The 17,560-nt window shown below is 53.7% G+C and overlaps 2 protein-coding genes across 8 annotated transcripts in view; one reads left to right on the top strand and one right to left on the bottom strand.

The window, feature by feature from the left end:
• TOM1L2 (target of myb1 like 2 membrane trafficking protein) overlaps positions 1–6,122 on the bottom strand; it is a 157,117-nt gene extending 150,995 nt beyond the window's left edge. For all 7 annotated transcript variants that reach the window (XM_079799302.1, XM_079799308.1, XM_079799304.1 and 4 more), the window contains exon 1: positions 5,968–6,122. In XM_079799302.1, the coding sequence (XP_079655428.1) occupies positions 5,968–6,019 (52 nt within the window). In that variant the 5' untranslated portion in view covers positions 6,020–6,122. The remainder of the gene's footprint in view (positions 1–5,967) is intronic.
• Positions 6,123–6,568: 446 nt separating this feature from the next.
• The window catches only part of DRC3 (dynein regulatory complex subunit 3), a gene marked incomplete at its 3' end in the record, with an annotated part of 56,772 nt that continues 45,780 nt past the window's right edge, over positions 6,569–17,560 (top strand). Inside the window, exons 1-4 of the mRNA XM_079797284.1 lie at positions 6,569–6,653; positions 7,609–7,735; positions 10,541–10,705; positions 14,755–14,871. Of these exons, the coding sequence (XP_079653410.1) occupies positions 10,546–10,705; positions 14,755–14,871 (277 nt within the window). The 5' untranslated portion in view covers positions 6,569–6,653; positions 7,609–7,735; positions 10,541–10,545. The remainder of the gene's footprint in view (positions 6,654–7,608; positions 7,736–10,540; positions 10,706–14,754; positions 14,872–17,560) is intronic.

Here is a 17,560-nt window from a genome sequence, read left to right as displayed (position 1 = left end):
TGTGACCTCGCTGCTGCAGTGTCCCCGTCTGCAAACGGAAACAGTAACAGTGCCTTACTCATAGTATGACTGTGAAGTTTAAAGGACTGCAGATATATACACCGAGTGGCCAGATTATTATGATCTCTGAACACATAATAATCTTGCCACTCAGTGTGTGTGTGTGTGTGCGCGCGCGCATATATATATATATATATATATATATATATATATATATATATATACTAGAGGCCCGGTGCATGAAAATTCAGTCCCTCAGCCTGGCCTGCCCCCTTTACAGTCCGGGAGGCAACCTGGCGATCAGGGGAAGGCGACGCCCCCATCACACCTCTGCAGGCAAGCCTCGGCCGGCCCTGGTTACCTGAGCCTCGGGCGGCCCTGAGCAGCTGGGCAGCCGCCATCCGAGGCTTGCCTGTGCCTCAGGCCGGCCCTGAGTGGCTGGGGGACTGAGGGGACTGGGGGACTCCAGAGGCAGGCACGCGGAGCAGCTGGACCCACCTGGGGCTGGGCCTGGCCGTGCCATGTGCCTGCTGCCCCGGCGGGGCAAAGGGGACTAGGCGCCACCATCTCTGAGGGTGTGACAGTCAATTAGCATATTCCCGCCTTATTGGCTGTGGGCACTGCCATCTTTGTGATGGTGTGACAGTCAATTAGCATATACCCTCTTTATTAGATAAGATATATGTGTATGTATATGTATATGTATATGTATATGTATATGTATATGTATATGTATGTATGAGGCCAGGTGCATGAATTCAAGCATGGGTGTGGTCCGGCCAGCCTGGCCAGGGGATGGGGATATGGGCAGTTGGCCAGCCTGCCTGCTAGTCGAACTCCTGGTCGAGGGGACAATTTGCATATTAGCCTTTTATTATATAGGATATACACCGAGTGGCCAGATTATTATGCGTTCAGAGATCATAATAATCTGACCACTCAGTGTAAAGTGCCTACCTCAGTCTCTGGCACATATTAATACAATACTGAACTTTTAAAAAAGCAAAAGCCTTTATTATTATCACTACTGAAGGTAACACCTTCCCTCTTCCATTCCCTTACTTCATTTATCTGTCCAATCTTGTGCCACTATTCTCTATCTTATCTGACTTAGGTACCTATATTAGCTCCCTTACTACTCTGAACATCCTGGCAAATGCTTAGTTTGCTACCTACAGTCAGTGACTATAAGGCCACTGAATGAATGAATGAATTCTAAATGGTCATACTTATCCTCCTATATAATAAAAGCCTAATATGCAAATTGTCCCCAGGACCAGGAGTTCGACCTGGAGTTTGACCGGGGGCGGCAGTGGCAGGCGGCCAGGGGAAGGGAGGCCCCCCCAGCCTGCCGCGGCAGGGGCGGCAGGCGACCAGGGGAAAGGAGGCGCCCTGACCGGCAGCCAGCAGCTGCTAAGGACCCTACCCGTGCACAAATTTCATGCACTGAGTCTCTAGTCTTCCATAAGATCAACACTTAATGTTTAAGGAAAGATTAAAAAAAGATATTAAAGAAGTAGAACTTTTCACCTAGAACAATCTTCTCAAAGTGTGCTGCCTGGACCAGCAGCAGCAGCAGCACCTGGGAACTTGTTAGAATGCTAGGACCCAGCTACAGAATCAGAAACTCTGCATGGAGTCCAGCAACTGTTTGAACAAGCCCTCCAGGTGATTCTGATGAGCCTGAATCCGGGATCTGTAGAGCCGAAAGCAACATGGAATCACAGGATGAGCCCTAGATCAGGAGTGGATTCTGGGCTTACCTGTCACTGACCTTGCACAAGTAATTAACCTCACAACTTCCTTATAATCACTCAAATACTTAAATCAGTGGTTCTCGACCTTTCTAATGCCGCGACCCTTTAATACAGTTCCTCATGTTGTGGTGACCCCCAACCATAAAATTATTTTCATTGCTACTTCATAACTGTAATTTTGCTACTGTTATGAATCGTAATGTAAATATCTATGTTTTCCGAGGGTCTTAGGCGACCCTGCTAGCGGTTCTCAACCTGTGGGTTGCGACCCAAGGTTGAGAACCGCTGCTGTAGAGCCTAAGACCATCGGAAAACACAGATATTTACATTACGATTCATAACAGTAGCAAAATTACAGTTCTGAAGTAGCAACGAAAATAATTTTATGGTTGGGGATCACCACAACATGAGGAACTGTATTAAAGGGTCGCGGCATTAGAAAGGTTGAGAACCACTGACTTAAATGTTGTGAGGATTAAATGAGATCCCGTGAGCAGAGTTTGCATATAATAGGTGCTTAATAATTATAAGTTCCTTTCAGTTTTCTTTCTGTGTCTCTCACAGGGTTGTGAAGACTAAAAAAAAAAAAAATTACTACAGTAAAATAGTTTTGTATACTGCCAACGGCCATAGCAACCTGAGCAAGGACTAGTCATTCTTGGTACAAACAGCCATGCTAGCATCAAACGCCTAGCGTTCATGGGGCACTAGGAAGCAGTCTCTGTCCAACCCCACCCAATTTATCAACACAAACCCTACAGCAGAGTATCTCCTTACAGGCTCATCAAAGCAGAACTATGAAGACAATAGATGGTCCTTCTCCCACCCCCCCACCCCCCGCCAATATTCTGGTCAGAATTAACTGTTCACTGTTCTTTTAATGCAAATGAATCCAAGTCTTGGAAAAGGATTATCTAAAAACGTTTTCCAGCCACAAGAAAAAGTGCCAACACTTGCAGAGCACATGGACCTGATTTAGGGAACTCCCGACCCACATCCAACTCTGGGTGGTTGGTCGTGGAGGGTTGAGATTAAGACCGTCACCACTTTGAAGCTTGTTTCAGAAGAGAAAAGGTGGAAGTAAAAGGAAGTAATTTTTCTTTCTCCATACTTAGTCTCTTACACCACTGCTGGCTCTCTCTCTCCGAAGCACACATCCTACTCGGGAACCACCTTCCAGAATGAAGAGCAGGATGGATGCAAGAAATGCACAGACTGTGCATGTCAGACTGTGGGCTTAGCTGCTGCTCGAGATGGGCAGACTATGTGTCAACCAAATAGCACCAGGTTAGAATGTCCGTAAGAGGCCCAGGCAGGAGACAGAGTAATCATTACTCTGCTGACTCTCCTACTATGAGCCTAATGCTTTGCAGCTCCAGAACACCTTTGGCGGGCATATTACCGCTAGTGAAGGGTCCCTAAGAGCAGCTTTTTAATATTTCTATCCCAGAGCCTGGCACCCAACTGGCACTCACGAAGCCTACTGAATTGGACCGATGAACTTTAGGTGTAAGCCCCATGGAGCGGTTGAGAGGTAGTCTTTTATGAGTGAGGAAAATGAGTCCAGAGAGACTAAAAGTGGAAGTTAGCTAAAGAATGTAGTTTTGATGTCACCCACCCAGAACGAGGCTTCCTACTGGCCCAAACCCTACTTGCCTCTATTCCCCACAGCCACCTCTGTTCCACTCAGACTGGTGCTCACAGATGTGCCCACACCTTACCCCCTCCCACCCCCATTTACCTGTGTCCAGGCACAGGGTATCCTCTTCTTTGCCTCTGGAATCCTCACCCATTCTCATGAACAGCCCTCAGACCCAAGGAAACCAGTCCCATCACCCCGGCTCTTCTGAATTCTTTTGGACTCCTCAGAGCACCAACAAGCCCCTGAGCACTTAGCCACGGAGTGGCCTTCTTTCAGTCATCATTGTTCCATGCATCTTTGTCCTCTCTCCCGATACCATAAATCCCCTGAGGACCAGGCAGCTGCGAAACCCCAGCTCCCCCTCTTGCCTGCCAATCAGTCACTTCACTCCTCTGAGCCTCAGTGTCCTCTCTCTGATGTGGAAAGACAACACAGCATCTTCACAAAGCAGCTGTGAGGAGCAAATAATGGCTGGAGAATTGCTTTGTGTAAGCCATAGCTGCTGCTTTTAATCATTAGCTTTGTTGTTTTATTTCCACATTCCCCTCCCTCCCAACCCCCTGGGGCATACTTTTAAAAGAATACTAACAATACTAAACGTCATGAAAATCACTTTTACACTTTGTCACCACAGTACAGAATATACATTAGAACTGAACGGAACTGTGAAATTCCATAGGTATTGCCAGTTGACTGATTAGCAAGGAGGAGGCTTCACTCTTTGCGGTCAGGTATGTTTTTTTTAAGTGATGGGGCCTGCAAGGATATTTCTCACAGGTCACAGATGGGCCAGCTGTCCCACATATCCTCTCAACCTAACTTAATTATTCTGTTATTAACAGTGAGAGCTACAATTTATTGAACCTCTACTATGTTCCAGGCACTATGTTCCCTCCCTCCCTCTTTCTCTCTCTCAGCACACTAAGGCTCAGAAGGGTTACACAATTTTCTGGGGTCCCACAGCCAACAAATGGGCAAGGCAAAAATTCAAAAGCCCCGTCTTCCTGACACAGCACCATGTCCTTTCCATTGGATCTGTATCCCTACTTCCCTTATATTTGCATATTTTAAAATCCCCGTTAATTTCTAACTCTCAACTGCCTTGGCATTTCAAAGGTGTACAGCTTCCTATTGTAAAGGAAATAGAAAAGAAATGCCCCTCCCCCAAGCTTACGGGCTCCCTCCTGGAACTGGCTGGAATTCAACACCCAACTGAGAAAAAGTGTTTGGAACCTGGCTGCAGTGCAAGAGCACCTGAGGAAAGGAAGAGGCGTGAAGAGGGTGAGAATCTGGAGACACGGTAGTGTATAAAGGTGAGAAAAGACTTCCCAACACCCAGTGTCTGTCACCCCTTCTTGAGATGTTACCACACAAAGAGAAGAAAGGTTCCCAAATGCCAGCTAGCCAACGGGAGAGGCCTCACTAAAGACTGGAAAGGAAGCTGGAAGTTCTAATCAGAGCCAGAAATAAACACTACTGCCTGAACCAGCCAGGTGCCTGGGGGTTCCAAAGGTAAAGAGACCGTTTACCAGCCCTTCCACCAACCAGGAGGAACCCAGTGTTAAAAGAAACTAATCAGCCTTCTTGACTGAGCACTTGGCATAAGCTCCTGCCTTGGATGAAAAGGCAAAATTGCATTTTAGTGAGGAAATCCCAGACGGTGGCCACTCTGGTGTTCCTTCGCCAGCCCTGGGCTCTCCTTACCCAGGGCCACGGGGCCCTCTGGCGCCCCCTTCCCCCTCTGCGCCCGGCAGCCTCTCCAGGATGAGCGGGCGCTGCCGAGGACCCCTCTCTCCACGGGGCCACCCAAAGATTTCAGCTTCGGCAAGTTTAATATTGCAGGGAAGCAGCAGGCAATGCGCAGAGACTGCCACAAGGAGTAGCAAAAACTTTAGGATTTGAAAGAACCTGCATCTCACCTCCAACACCTCACTTGACAGACAGGGCAAACGTCAACCCAGAAAGGGCAGTGACTTGCACAAGGTCATAGGGAGCGTCCAGGGCTCTTATCATTAAATAGCACGGCCTCCCTCCCTTCCGAGGCAGCAGGCCCGCCGCCGCCCCCTGCCCAGATACGGGAACCCCTTCCCCACCCCAGCCCTCCCGCCGCCGGCTGAGTCGCAGTTCTAATTAGCAAGCCCTGGAGCAGGCAACGTTCTCTGGGAGGCTGCCCAGTGGGAGGGCTGCTGGGACTGGAAGCGGGGACGGGGATGAAGAGGGCGTGGAGGAAGCGGGTCCTGGCGGCGGCTGCGAGCCCGGTGGGGGCGCACGCAGTGGCATCTCCCAGGAGCCGCCCAACCGCTGGCACCACCTCTAAGGTGCCAGGAAGGGCTGGACCCCGACCGGGAGGGACGCGCAGAGGTCCTCCAAGTCCAAGCGGGGCCTCGGGGCGCCGCCTGGCAGAATGGCGCTGGCTTCGTGAGCAGGCCCTGCCAGCGGGTCCTCCGAGGCCCGAAGACAAGGATGCCCGGCCGGCCCGAGGGGTGGCACCAGTGACCCGCAGAGGCCGCGGCCCCCGCCAGCCGCCGCCGTCGCCCACCCGGACGCCCGTCCTCCGCGCGGCCTTACCGAGGCACTGCCCCACCGGGGTGCTGAACGGGTTCCCCAGCAGGAACTCCATCTTGGGCGGACAGCACGGCAGCGGCCGGCGCCCTGTCAGACGTCGGGGTCTCCGCAGTCCGCGTCGCGCTCCCGACCTGACTGACACCTGCCCCCGCCCCACCCGCGGAACGCTCCGCTCCCTCCGCTCCTGCCGCACTCCTATTGGGCAACGCCTGCCCGGCACTCCTCCGATTGGCCCCCACACGAAGACCCACCTGCCCCCGGCGTCCGATTGGGCGAAGGAGCAAGCGAAGTCGCAGGGATCGCCGGCTAGCGTAGCGGCACCTCCCCTGGCCCGCCTCCGAACGAGTCTGTGTGTTTTGATTCATCTATATATTGGTCAATCGAGAATCCCTACTATTATTGGAGAACAGACAAGTCAATCACTCAAGTACGGGACAGGAAAGAGACGAGGCTAGAAAGATCCCCGCCCATGAGAAGTGCTGATTGGAGGAACATTTGTTTTCTCTAAAGCTGGTTGGTGATAGGAGTATTTCCCCACCCAGGAATGTTGTTACGCGACTTATCAACTTTCACCCAGGATGTTTACTTCCTAACTTCCCCTTAGCAACGGAGTGGCGTCTTCTGGTTCTCCTAGCAACTGAGCGAAGCGACTTCTGCGCGAACCAGCCGGGTAGCCTGCGCTTGAGAAGGTCAGACTCGGGAGCTGAAGCTCTGGGAGGACTGGCAGAGCCAACAGCGCCCGACTTAACTCTTTTCTCTGACTTTTTTCTCCGAGGTTCCTGGCCCGGCCCTTCTCATCTGTAAAGTGAGCACATAGGTTCTCTGCCAGCCGCTCTGAGACAGGCAAAACTCTAGTCCTGGGCTTTCAAGCCTCTGGATTAGAAAGAAATACTAAGGAAGCATTTCCTCAGGGGGGCACGGCCCGAAGAGATTTTTTTTAAAATATATTTTATTGATTTCAGAGAGAAAGAGAGGGAGAGAGAAACATCATTGATGAGAGAGAATCATTGATCGGTTGCCTCCCGCTCACCCCCTCCTGGGGATGGAGCCTGTACCCCAGGCATGTGCCCTGAGGAAATCCAACTGTGACCTTCTGGGTCATTGGTTTGATGCTCAACCATTGAGCCATCCTGGCCGGCCCAAAGAGATTTTTAAGGGGTTTAATCCCCTAGGCTTCTGGCCTGATCCCTTTCATAGAGAGAAAGGAACTTGAAAGAAAAATCCACTGATAACTTCTTCAAGAATTTAACTCTTATATCCCACTTCATAACTGTCATTAAATTACTTCTCTTATTTTTATTCTTCATCTTGGTGCTATTTAAAGTCCTTTGGCTGGGCAAATGGATACCCGAGTTCCATGTCTGTTCCTTGTCAGTAGCTACTTGTATGACTAGACAATTTCCTTTCCCTGATGAGTCTTAGCTTTCCTATCTGGGAAATTAGGGCGTTAGGAATCTTCTCTAATGCCTCCAGAGCTGGCATAATTAAGTAACACCTGTGCACTTGGTACACAGTAAGCACTCAGTAGAGTAAATTAGGGCGTTAGGAATCTTCTCTAATGCCTCCAGAGCTGACATAATTAAGTAACACCTGTGCACTTGGTCCACAGTAAGCACTCAGTAGAGTAAACTGTTTATTTTTCAGATCCAGTTGATCCCAGCTGGTGGTTTCCTAGGACAGTTCTGGACCTGTTTCTTCCTGAGGAGGCGACTGCATTGAGGCGCATTCTCTACCTCCTACCTGTGGTCTTCACCAACAAAACTATCAACAGGCAAGACAACAGGAGCCCAGGCTGGGGGGTAAATTACGATAAAAACCTCTAGGGAGGACTGTTTGGGCCTTGACCCTGATGCAGAACAGCTGTGAAAAACATTATGGGCAGTGACAATGATGGTCTACAGTGCCCTGGGCACAGCTGAGTCGTGATTAAGAAATGGCTCTGGAGTCACGTTCTCCAGCTCTCTATATACTAGATGTATAAACTGGGCATGTTACTTAACCTAACCGCTTCCATTTTCTTATCTGAAAGCTGCGAATGACTAGTCCTGCATATAAAATAAATTCCTAGAGATCTTTCAAATCCATGTCTCACCACCTCCTTGGTCATCTCTCACTTCATGACTCTTGCCATTCTCAGTAGTACAACCAGAGTGAGCATCTTAAGATTAAAATCTCACCATGTCACTGCCCCTGTTAAGCCCCAGAAGCTTCCCAGGTCCCCTAGGATAATGACAGAGCTCCTGTAGGCCTCTCCAAGCTTGTATCACTTCAGCCAAAGCGGAACCTGTCCTCTTCCCACACCAGGGCCTCACTGTGCAGTTCCCGCTCCTCCTTTCCTACTCCTCCTTCAGATCTCAGCCCCAGCTCCCTGGCCAGGCCAGGTGCCCTAATGCATGCTATCTTAGTTCCCTACACTTACAAATCTGTCATAGTTTCTAATTAAACATTTGTATGACTATATGATTCATTCTGAAACAGAGATAAGAAGATCTGTCTGTTGTAGTCATAACATGTAGATATTCATTACATGTGTGTAGACTAAATAAATGATCTTAAACAAATGTAGGAGGGAGGAATTATTCATCTAGTATAGATGGGAAGTTGAAGGCCTAGCCAGGTGAGGTGAGTTGCCAAAGGGTGCAAAGTCAGGGTCTAAGTCCAGTCCCTGTGGGCTAGGCAGCTGCCCCACATTGCGATTGTTGGGCTGGGCCGAAAGCAAGCTTGATCTGACACGGGTGCCAGGCCTTGATGTGGAGGGATGATAAGTCAGTTGAAGTTTTGAAATCAGAATTAAGAATAATTTTCTCAAGTACAGCATCTTTCTTTGAAAAAGCACAAACACCTTGCAGGTAATATCTGCCAAATACAGCACATTAAAATTTCCCCAAAGGCAACTTGGTGTCAAGTTATGGGAAATTTTAGGAAAATTTGTTTCAGAAGAGTAGGGAGATAGAGAAAGGCAGAGGACTGGAAACATCTTTGGGGGGCAGGAGATGTAGCCAGTGTTGACAAGTGGGAGGAACGGAAAGATGGAAGGTGCAGGTGGAGACTGGTCATGGGGGAGGGCGGGAGGGCTGGGGTTGGGGTTAGGTGAGGCTGTGCCTCCTCTGGGGGTAGAAGGAAAGGCCGCATGGGAGCTAAAAGCACTGGGACATCTGGTCATGCAAAATCCAGAAATGGAAGGTGCATATTTACGTAAGCCGCCTTCAATGGATGGTGGGGGAGGGGAGGGCAGCTGGGCAGTGGCGGTCTAAGGCCAAGGGGCAGGATTGCCAGGCGCATCCGGGTTTGTGGTGCACACCATACCACCAGCGCTCTCTCCAAACAGAGCCCAGTGGACAAAGGGCAGAGGACAGGGGCTTGTCCACTGTCAAGACTAGCAGAGCAGGGAGGGCAGGAGGTTCAGGGAGGCCCCGATGTTGGGGACACGTGCAGACAAAGATAGCAGGTGAAGTCAGCAGCGAGGTGAGAAGCAGGGTGGAAAGTAGGAGGGAGAACTGAGTTTCCAGAGGTTCAGGAGGCGGGATCTGGGAATTTCCAGTAGACTGACGGGAGAGTGTGCCTTCCTGCGGTCCGGTCTTCGGGATGTTCTCACTCAGAGAGCTGGTGATGAGAAGGAGGTCAGGTGCCCTGGCTTCCCGGGGCTGTGGCTCTGCCCAGCCAGGAATGGCAGCTCCGTCAGCCTCACAGTGTGACTGACCGAGTCCCCAGCTCCCCACTTTGCCTGCGGTATCTCAGCCCAATTCCTTTGGACCCTTAACAACAGAACCTCCTGGGTTAGTTTAAGTGAAGGAGGATTTAATGCCAGAAGCAGGAAACGCTCAGGGCCTGAAATCAGGGACATTAGGGGCTGGGAAGCCAGCAAGAAGGCAGCCTCTGTGTGTGCCAGTCTGTCTGTCCTTTTGTCTCTTTCCCCCGGGGTCCCCCAGGTTCCCATCTCTGCTTCTCGCTGTTCATCTGCCCCCAGTTTCTCCTCAGCTCAAGCAACCAGCTCTGCTGGGCACTCTCATCCTGAGGCCCACGCTCACATTTCTCAGGGGGAACATGAATGACCAGCTTGGGTGGGTATCCACCTACACATGGGCCAACTTGATGGGGGGAAGCGACATAGACATGGCTGTCTGGATGGCTGAGGCTCTCAGGAAAGGCGGCTGCCGGCTCGTGTGCCTGGCGGGGCTGCTGAGGGGAGTGCAGTGGTTGGCGCCGAGAAACCTGCACAAGGTGGCACAGAAGCCCACGGCCCCAGGTGGCCACAGCCAGAGGGAAGCTGCGCCCCAGAGGCTAGGAGACCCGTGTGGCACCATCCACTTGTCCCGGTAGGGTCACAGCTGTGGTTGGGGGCCAAGGAGGGGCACCAGGCAGGATGGGCACACGTGGTTGCCCGGGGAAGCCCTGGAGCAGCCTTAGTGCAGATGTCCTAACCCCTCGGTGCAGGGGGCCAAGCAGTGGGAGGAGGGCAGCGTTTGTGTGTCCTTACCCGCCACAGTGCTCCCCAGCACTTTAAAAGGTTGCCCGCCAGCCCCTGTCCTCAGACAGAGGAGAATAGATTGTGGAACACAAACGTCATGTTTTTTAGGGAAGATGAACCGGCTGTGCAACTCCCTGGAGCCCAGAGTGATGAACGACGACATGCTGAAGCTGGCTGTCGGGGAGCAGGGCCCACAGGAGGAGGCTGGGCAGCTGGCCAAACAGGAGGGCATCCTCTTTAAGGACGTCCTCTCCCTACAGCTGGACTTCCAGAGTGCGTACCCCGGGCGGGCAGGGCAGCAGGCCGGGCCCCTGACTTTCTCCAGTCCACATCCCAGCCCCAGAATTCCATGCAAAGTCCGTATAAAAAGATAAAATTCTCCCACTCTAAATCTAAGTGAACCACAGAGGCCTTAGTGTCTCGGGGTGGAGGAACCCTGGAGGGTGGTCCCAAGCAGTCAGCACAGCTGTGGGGAGCGGGGGGGGGGGGGGGGGGCGGGAGGAAGATGTGCAAAGCTTTGGAGGAGGAGCAGAAGACAGGAGTGGCACAGGGCCATGGGCAGGGAGCTGAGCAAGAGTGGCCGAGTAGCCTACTGGGAAGATGTGGCTGGGGACCAGGTAGAACCTCAGTGCCTCCGCATCCCCATCTGTGAAATGGGATCATTGTAGTCCCTGGCCAAAGGCTGGTTGGGAGGACAAGGTAAGACAACATGTGCACAGTTTGGGTTCATTAAAAAAGGCCGGTGAGAGCTGTGAGAGGAAGCAAGAGAGATGGGCATTGAGCCTGCAGCCGGGCATTGTGCATGTTAGAAAGAAGGCGAGCCCCAAAACCAGGGGTCCTGGTAGAACACAGATGATACTTGGGAGCCAACAGCAAGGCAGTATCTTTACGCCTGCAGGAGGGTGTGCAGCCAACACCGGATTTTATCCCTGACGCACACCATCTGTCCCTCACTCTTTTTTTTTTTTTGTCCCTCACACTTGATTGGTCAGAGTTTAGGCTCACATCTTGTGCTAATTTAAAGGAAAAAGGGAGGGGTTGACCTCTGTGGTTTCAAAATGGCAGTTGCCTAAACTCCCTTCTTTGACAGAAAAGATTACTTGTTTATTCTCACAATTCTCACATGCAGGCTGGCCACAGCGGAGCGACTGGTCAGATTCATAGTCCTGCTCTGTCCTGGGTTCCCAGCCGGCCTGCTGAGCCATCTGCTCAACCAGAAGGAATTCTCCTTTTCTTTTCTTTTTCCTTTTCTTTTCTTTTCTTTTTTCTTCTTTTCTTTCCTTTCCTTTTTCTTCTTTTCTTTCTTTTGACTGGTTTTGGTGGGGGGTTTCTCCTATTTTTAAAAAAATTAAATTGATTGAAGTAGCGTTGGTTAATAACACTATAAATTTCAGGTGTACACCTTTATCATCAGCATTTGTACACTCCAGCATGTGCGCACCACCCGAAGTCTCGTTCCTTCTGTCACCACATATTTGATTTCCTTTACCCTCTGTCTTCCCTGAGGCCCTGCCTCAGCTGGTCTGGGCCAGACCCTGGGGACCCAGCAGTGGGCAAGGCCCTGACCCAGCCTACAGAGCGCACAGGCCTCATCAGAGCCAGGCCTCCAGGGTGACCCAGCTCTGCAGGAGCTGGCCATCCAGAGCAGGGAGGCCCTGGCCTCGGTGCGGAGAGGGCTAAGGAGTTGCAGTGACAGTCACCAGGGGGAGCTTTTGCACTGCCCCCTTCCTGTTGCTTCCCCTCCCAGCCTGGGTTCCTTCAGCCAAAATTGATCAAGTGCCTGTTATATGCCAGGTGCGTTTCTAGGTACTAGGGATTCAACTGTGAACAAAAAGGACCAAAAAAAAGCCTGTCCTCATGGACCGTGACATTCAAGTGAGGGACACACATAACCTAAGACGGAGGGAAATGACAGTGTCCACTGAAGGGGCGTGTGCTGTGGAGAGAAATCACGCCAGGAGAGGAGGAAGGGGGCCTGGGGGTGGGACTCGGTGTTTTATCGGTTGGTGAGAGGCCTCACCAGGAAGGTGACAATTGAGCAAAGACTAGAGGGAGGGGAGGGAAGGGGCCACGGGGAGATGCAGGAAGTGCTGGTGTCGGAGGGAACAGCCAGCACCGAAGTCCCGCCGGGCGGGCAGACCTGGGTGGAGACAGGGCAGAGTCGGGGTCAGCTGGAGCGGGAGTGTGGTCTGTATGGGGGGGGGGGGCTGGAGAGGGAGTGTGGTCTGTATGGGGGGGGCTGGAGAGGGAGTGTGGTCTGTATGGGGGGGGGCTGGAGAGGGAGTGTGGTCTGTATGGGAGGGGCTGGAGAGGGAGTGTGGTCTGTATGGGGGGGGCTGGAGAGGGAGTGTGGTCTGTATGGGGGCGGCTGGAGAGGGAGTGTGGTCTGTATGGGGGGGCTGGAGAGGGAGTGTGGTCTGTATGGGGAGGGGCTGGAGAGGGAGTGTGGTCTGTATGGGGGGGGCTGGAGAGGGAGTGTGGTCTGTATGGGGGGGGCTGGAGAGGGAGTGTGGTCTGTATGGGGGGGGCTGGACAGGGAGTGTGGTCTGTATGGGGGGGGCTGGAGAGGGAGTGTGGCCTGTATGGGGGGGGATGGAGAGGGAGTGTGGTCTGTATGGGGGGGGGGCTGGAGAGGGAGTGTGGTCTGTATGGGGGGGGGCTGGAGAGGAAGTGTGGTCTGTATGGGGGGGGGCTGGAGAGGGAGTGTGGTCTGTATAGTGAGCGAGGTGGGAGCCTCGGGAGAGTCCTGAGCAGAGGAGCGACAGGGATTTAGGTTTTCACAGGGTGCCTCTGGCTGCAGGAGGATAGACTGTGGGGCCTGGGGACAGGGAGTCTAGGGGGCACTGGTGATGGGGAGACCGAGGCGGTGGCAGTGAGGAGGGCTGTGTCCATGTTGAAGATAATGGGCGTTTGAGGCAGTCCTGTCCTACTGGCAGCTCGTTCAGAGCTGACCGCCAAGTACATCCTGATTTTGTTGTGCTCTTTGGCTTTTCCATACGAACTGCTGATGTGTGGGGAAAGCCCGCATGCGGGGTGCCCGGCGAGCACCCAGGAGTGTGCGAGCCACCCTGAGGAGTGGTGTCTGCAGGTCAGCTGCACCCAAGGCGCAGCCTCAGGCCAGGCTCAGAGAAGGTGCCTGGGACACCCAGACCAGGATGGGAGGTGGCTGGCTCTGGTGGCACTGGGCCACCCAGAAGCACAAGTAGGGGTGGTAGCTGAAGCACCCTGGGAAATCTGGCCACAGAGCTGGAGAACAGACCCCAGTGCTACCTGGCCCTGGGGCCCAAGAGAGGCGGACTCTGGGTCAGAGAGATCCTGTCTCCTCCCCCCTCCCCCACCCAGGGAGACGTGGCTGGAAGAGGGCAGTGGGGAGGGTGCTGTGTCTCTCCCAGGACCTCAGTGACTATCCTCCCCCTGAGTGAAAACTGAAACTGCTGCCCCAAATGTGTGCTTATCAAGTGCACCTCCTCCCCCCTTCACTTCGTATCATTTCAGTCTTTCAATGAGCATATTCTACGTTTCAGAAGTTATTACAACAGCAAATCGAGAACAAAGGAGCGTGTAAGCAGTAGAGTGATTTGTAGCTTCTAGAATGAGCTGGGGACACGTTTAGCCCTCAGAATTGTACACACACAAAAATACTTACTTAGACTTCAGGGTTTTCAGCACCCTCTGGCTGCAGCCCTGGAAGCCACGGCGCCTTGTGTGTGCGGCGAGGGAGCGAGTTGGCCCAGTGACTGGGAAGGGGCCTTCAGGGACCACAGGGTGGGCGCTTCTGTGACTCATGGAGCCTGCCTGTCACTGCATGACAGCACCCCCATATGTGGCATTTGGGGCCCCTATCTTTCTGCCCATCACGTTCCTAGAGGTAGTTCTTTGCGCACATACACAAGTGTGTGTGTGCAGACAGATTCCAATAGAGAAACTGCACGGTCAAAGGGCACAGACATTAAATATTTCAGTAAATGATGCCAAAGTGCCCTCCAAAGCGTCTGAACTAGTCGGCTGACCCACCAGCAGTGCACAAGGAGCCTCCACCCCGCAGCCTGGGCTCTGTTGTCACCGGCAGAGGGAAGGCAGGCGGACCCCTGCCTGTGCCCAGTGCCCCAAGTTGTCTGGCTCCTGGGCAGCCCTCAGCCTGGCCCCGGAGGCGGCACGAGAGTCCTGTGCCCCGAGCTCCTGGTGCCCAGCCCACATCAGGGCGCCCACACACTGCAGCAGGAGCAGGGTGCGGAGCCTGGCCTCAGGCCCCCAGGACACTGGGCTAGACTCTGACCTTAAGCCGAGGCTGGAGCGGCGCGGGTCTCCTCTCACCGTTTCAGACATCCTCCGCATTGACAACCTCTGGCAGTTTGAGAACCTGAGGAAACTGCAGCTGGACAATAACATCATTGAGAGGATCGAGGGCCTGGAGAACCTCACACACCTGGTCTGGCTCGGTAAGGCCCCTTCGAGTGGGTGACCGCCCTAGTTCAAGGTGACCCCTGCCAAGATCGCCCTCGCCAAGGCAATCGTCTCCCCGCGCCGTGCCCTGCAGGGAGCAAGAAAGCTGTTCTTCTTTTTTTTATTGTTCTTTTTTTTGTTAATCCTCACCCAAGGATATTTTTCCATTTGATTTTCAGAGAGAGTGGAAAGGAGGGAGGGAGGGGGAGAGAGATAGAGAAACATGGGAACATCCATGTGAGAGAGACACATCGATTGGTTGCCCAAACCTGCAACCCAGGTATGTGCCCTTGACTGGGAATCCGGAAGCGAACCCACAGCCCTTCCCAGCATGGGCCGGTGCTCTAACCAGCAAGCCACACTGCCCAGGGCTGAAGCTGTTCTTTTTAAAAGCCCAGGCCCTGTGCCGGGTAAACACGGCAAAAATGGGCTTGGATCCACCAGGACAGAGTATCCTGTTCCCAGCTGCAGCCTCCCAGTGTGGGAGCCGGGTGGTCGGAGCGAAGCCCTGGGTTCCTTCTAGTCACTGCACTCAGGTTGACAGCTAAGTGTGGGTCCCACCACTCATGGGGGCTCTGATCAGACCCTAAAGAATCACCACAGTTGCCAGTTGCACTGAGCACTTACTACCTGCTAAGCATGGGCCTCCATGTGAGCTGTTTTAATCCACCCAGCACCCCATTGTGGAGATGAGCAAACTGAGGCCACAGCGAGTGGTGGGGGCATCAGGCTCCCAGCCCAGCTCTGACTCTAGAGCCCTGGCCCTCACTGCTAAAACTGCAGGGTCCTGATGACCCGTGTCCGTCTGCTGAGCTAGGAGGCAGCCTCCCCTCTGCTGCGGGGCAGGTGGGCGCCTGCAGGGAGAGGAGCTGGCGGGGAGCCCTGTATAGCTGCCTTGTTTAGCTCTTACAGCAAAGACCTGTTACAGTCCCAGTCCATCGATGAGGAGGGGCTCCGAGAAGCCCAGGCACTTGCCCAAAGCTCCATGGCCAGAGCAGCTGGGGTGCGAACCAGGCCTGTCTGACCCGAAGTCGGGTTCCTTCACCCTGTCAGGCTGTGTCCCCATAGCGGGAGCCTGGCACAGCGGGGAACCTCCAGGTTTGCCAAACAGCTGGGCTGAGTGTGCTGCCAGCGCCAGCCCTCAGCAGCCCCACAGCAGGCTCATGCTGCCGTTTCACAGACGCAGGGCTGAGAGGCTTGATGAGTCGCACGCTGCAGGCAGCAGAGGCGACCCCAGCCAGGGCTCCGGTCTGCTGGGCCCCTCCCCCAGGCCCCCACCTCCAGCACTCCAGCACTCATTCCTGCTGCGTGGCCCCGCTGCCTGGCCACCAGTCCTCTGGCTCTACACGGGTGGGGAACGTCCGGCCCGCAGGCCGTGAAAGGCCTGAGAGAGCGTTTGGTCTGGCCCTGCCAAGGCATTAGGGGTGAGTTAATTAAACGTCTGACCAGGCACAGCAGGCTACTTTCTAAGCTGATACTGTGTATGGCCCGCGAATGGTGTTCGGCTCTCCAAAGGGCCCGGGGGAAGAAAGGGCCTCCCTGCCCTGGGAATGGAGGAGGAGAGGGTGCTGCCAGGCACCAGCTGTGAATGCTGGACTTTTAGGCAAGAGCTACCGCCCAGCCGTCCCTCAGATATAAAATAAGTGCCACAGGTTCCCGGGAGGCGCTCCTGTGACGCCCAGGACTCCATGGTACGGGGTGAGAAAGCAGAAGGGGAAATTTCTGGCAAAAGGCCAGCCTGCACTCCTCAGAGAGTCGGAGACCAGCCTTTGCCCAGCCACAGCACTAGGAGTCCAGGGACCCAACCACGGGCAGGAAGAGCTGGTCCTGGGATGGTTCAGCAAGCCCCTGCCTACATACACCCCACTGCTGGCCCCCGCAGTCGGCTCCAGGCTGAGCGGTGCCGCGGCGGTGCAGGCTCTGGAGAGCTGATTTGCACATCTCATCCACGTTTGCTCTCAGGCTGCCTAGTTGGTGCCTGCCATTGGCCATGGTGGGAGTGCTGTTCCACAGCTCCCGGCAGCACAGCAAAGCAGAGCGCCCCTCGCTGGCCCCACGTTAAACATCTACCTGCGGCACTGGTTCCAGGGGCATGGCCAGGCCTCTGAAGAGCAGGCCTGGCTGCCCGCTGGAAAGGGGAGTGGGCAGGCGTGGCGTTTAGCAGGCCCGTTTGTATCCCAGCTCAGCCAAGTGCTAACCAATTTTGCACAAGCTGTTTCTGCCCTCTGACCCTCAGCTTCCCTGTGTGCTCTGTGATCTTAGGCATGTTACAACTAGGCCCTCTGAGTTTCCTCGTCCAAAAAATTAGGTGGTGATACCTCTGCTGTGAGGACTCAATGAGGTACTGCACTCATGGCCTAGCGTAGGGAAAGGGACACTAAATTGTCCTCGATCTCAGCCATCAGCAGGTAAGCATCCCCGACATACCAATGAGACTAAGTGAAGACGTGGACACGCTTACTTTCCACAGCACCTCTTTAATGTGCTAGCTTGCAGCTACCATGACTGTATTTCCAAGCTCATGAAAAATTCCCAGGTTGGGCCTCTGGGCCATTGCTATTCTAGGACAGAGTTGCAGCCCAGGCCCAACCGAAAACCTGTCCATTTTCGTTCCGAAGATGTGAAGCTTGGGCTAGAGAGGACCAGGACACCTCAGCTGGGGTGCCTGGGCTTGGGGGGAAGCTT

The sequence above is a fragment of the Cnephaeus nilssonii genome (assembly GCF_951640355.1).
Source record: "Cnephaeus nilssonii genome assembly, chromosome: 19".
Lineage (NCBI taxonomy): Eukaryota > Metazoa > Chordata > Mammalia > Chiroptera > Vespertilionidae > Cnephaeus > Cnephaeus nilssonii.
This window is presented reverse-complemented; position numbering and strand designations above follow the sequence as displayed.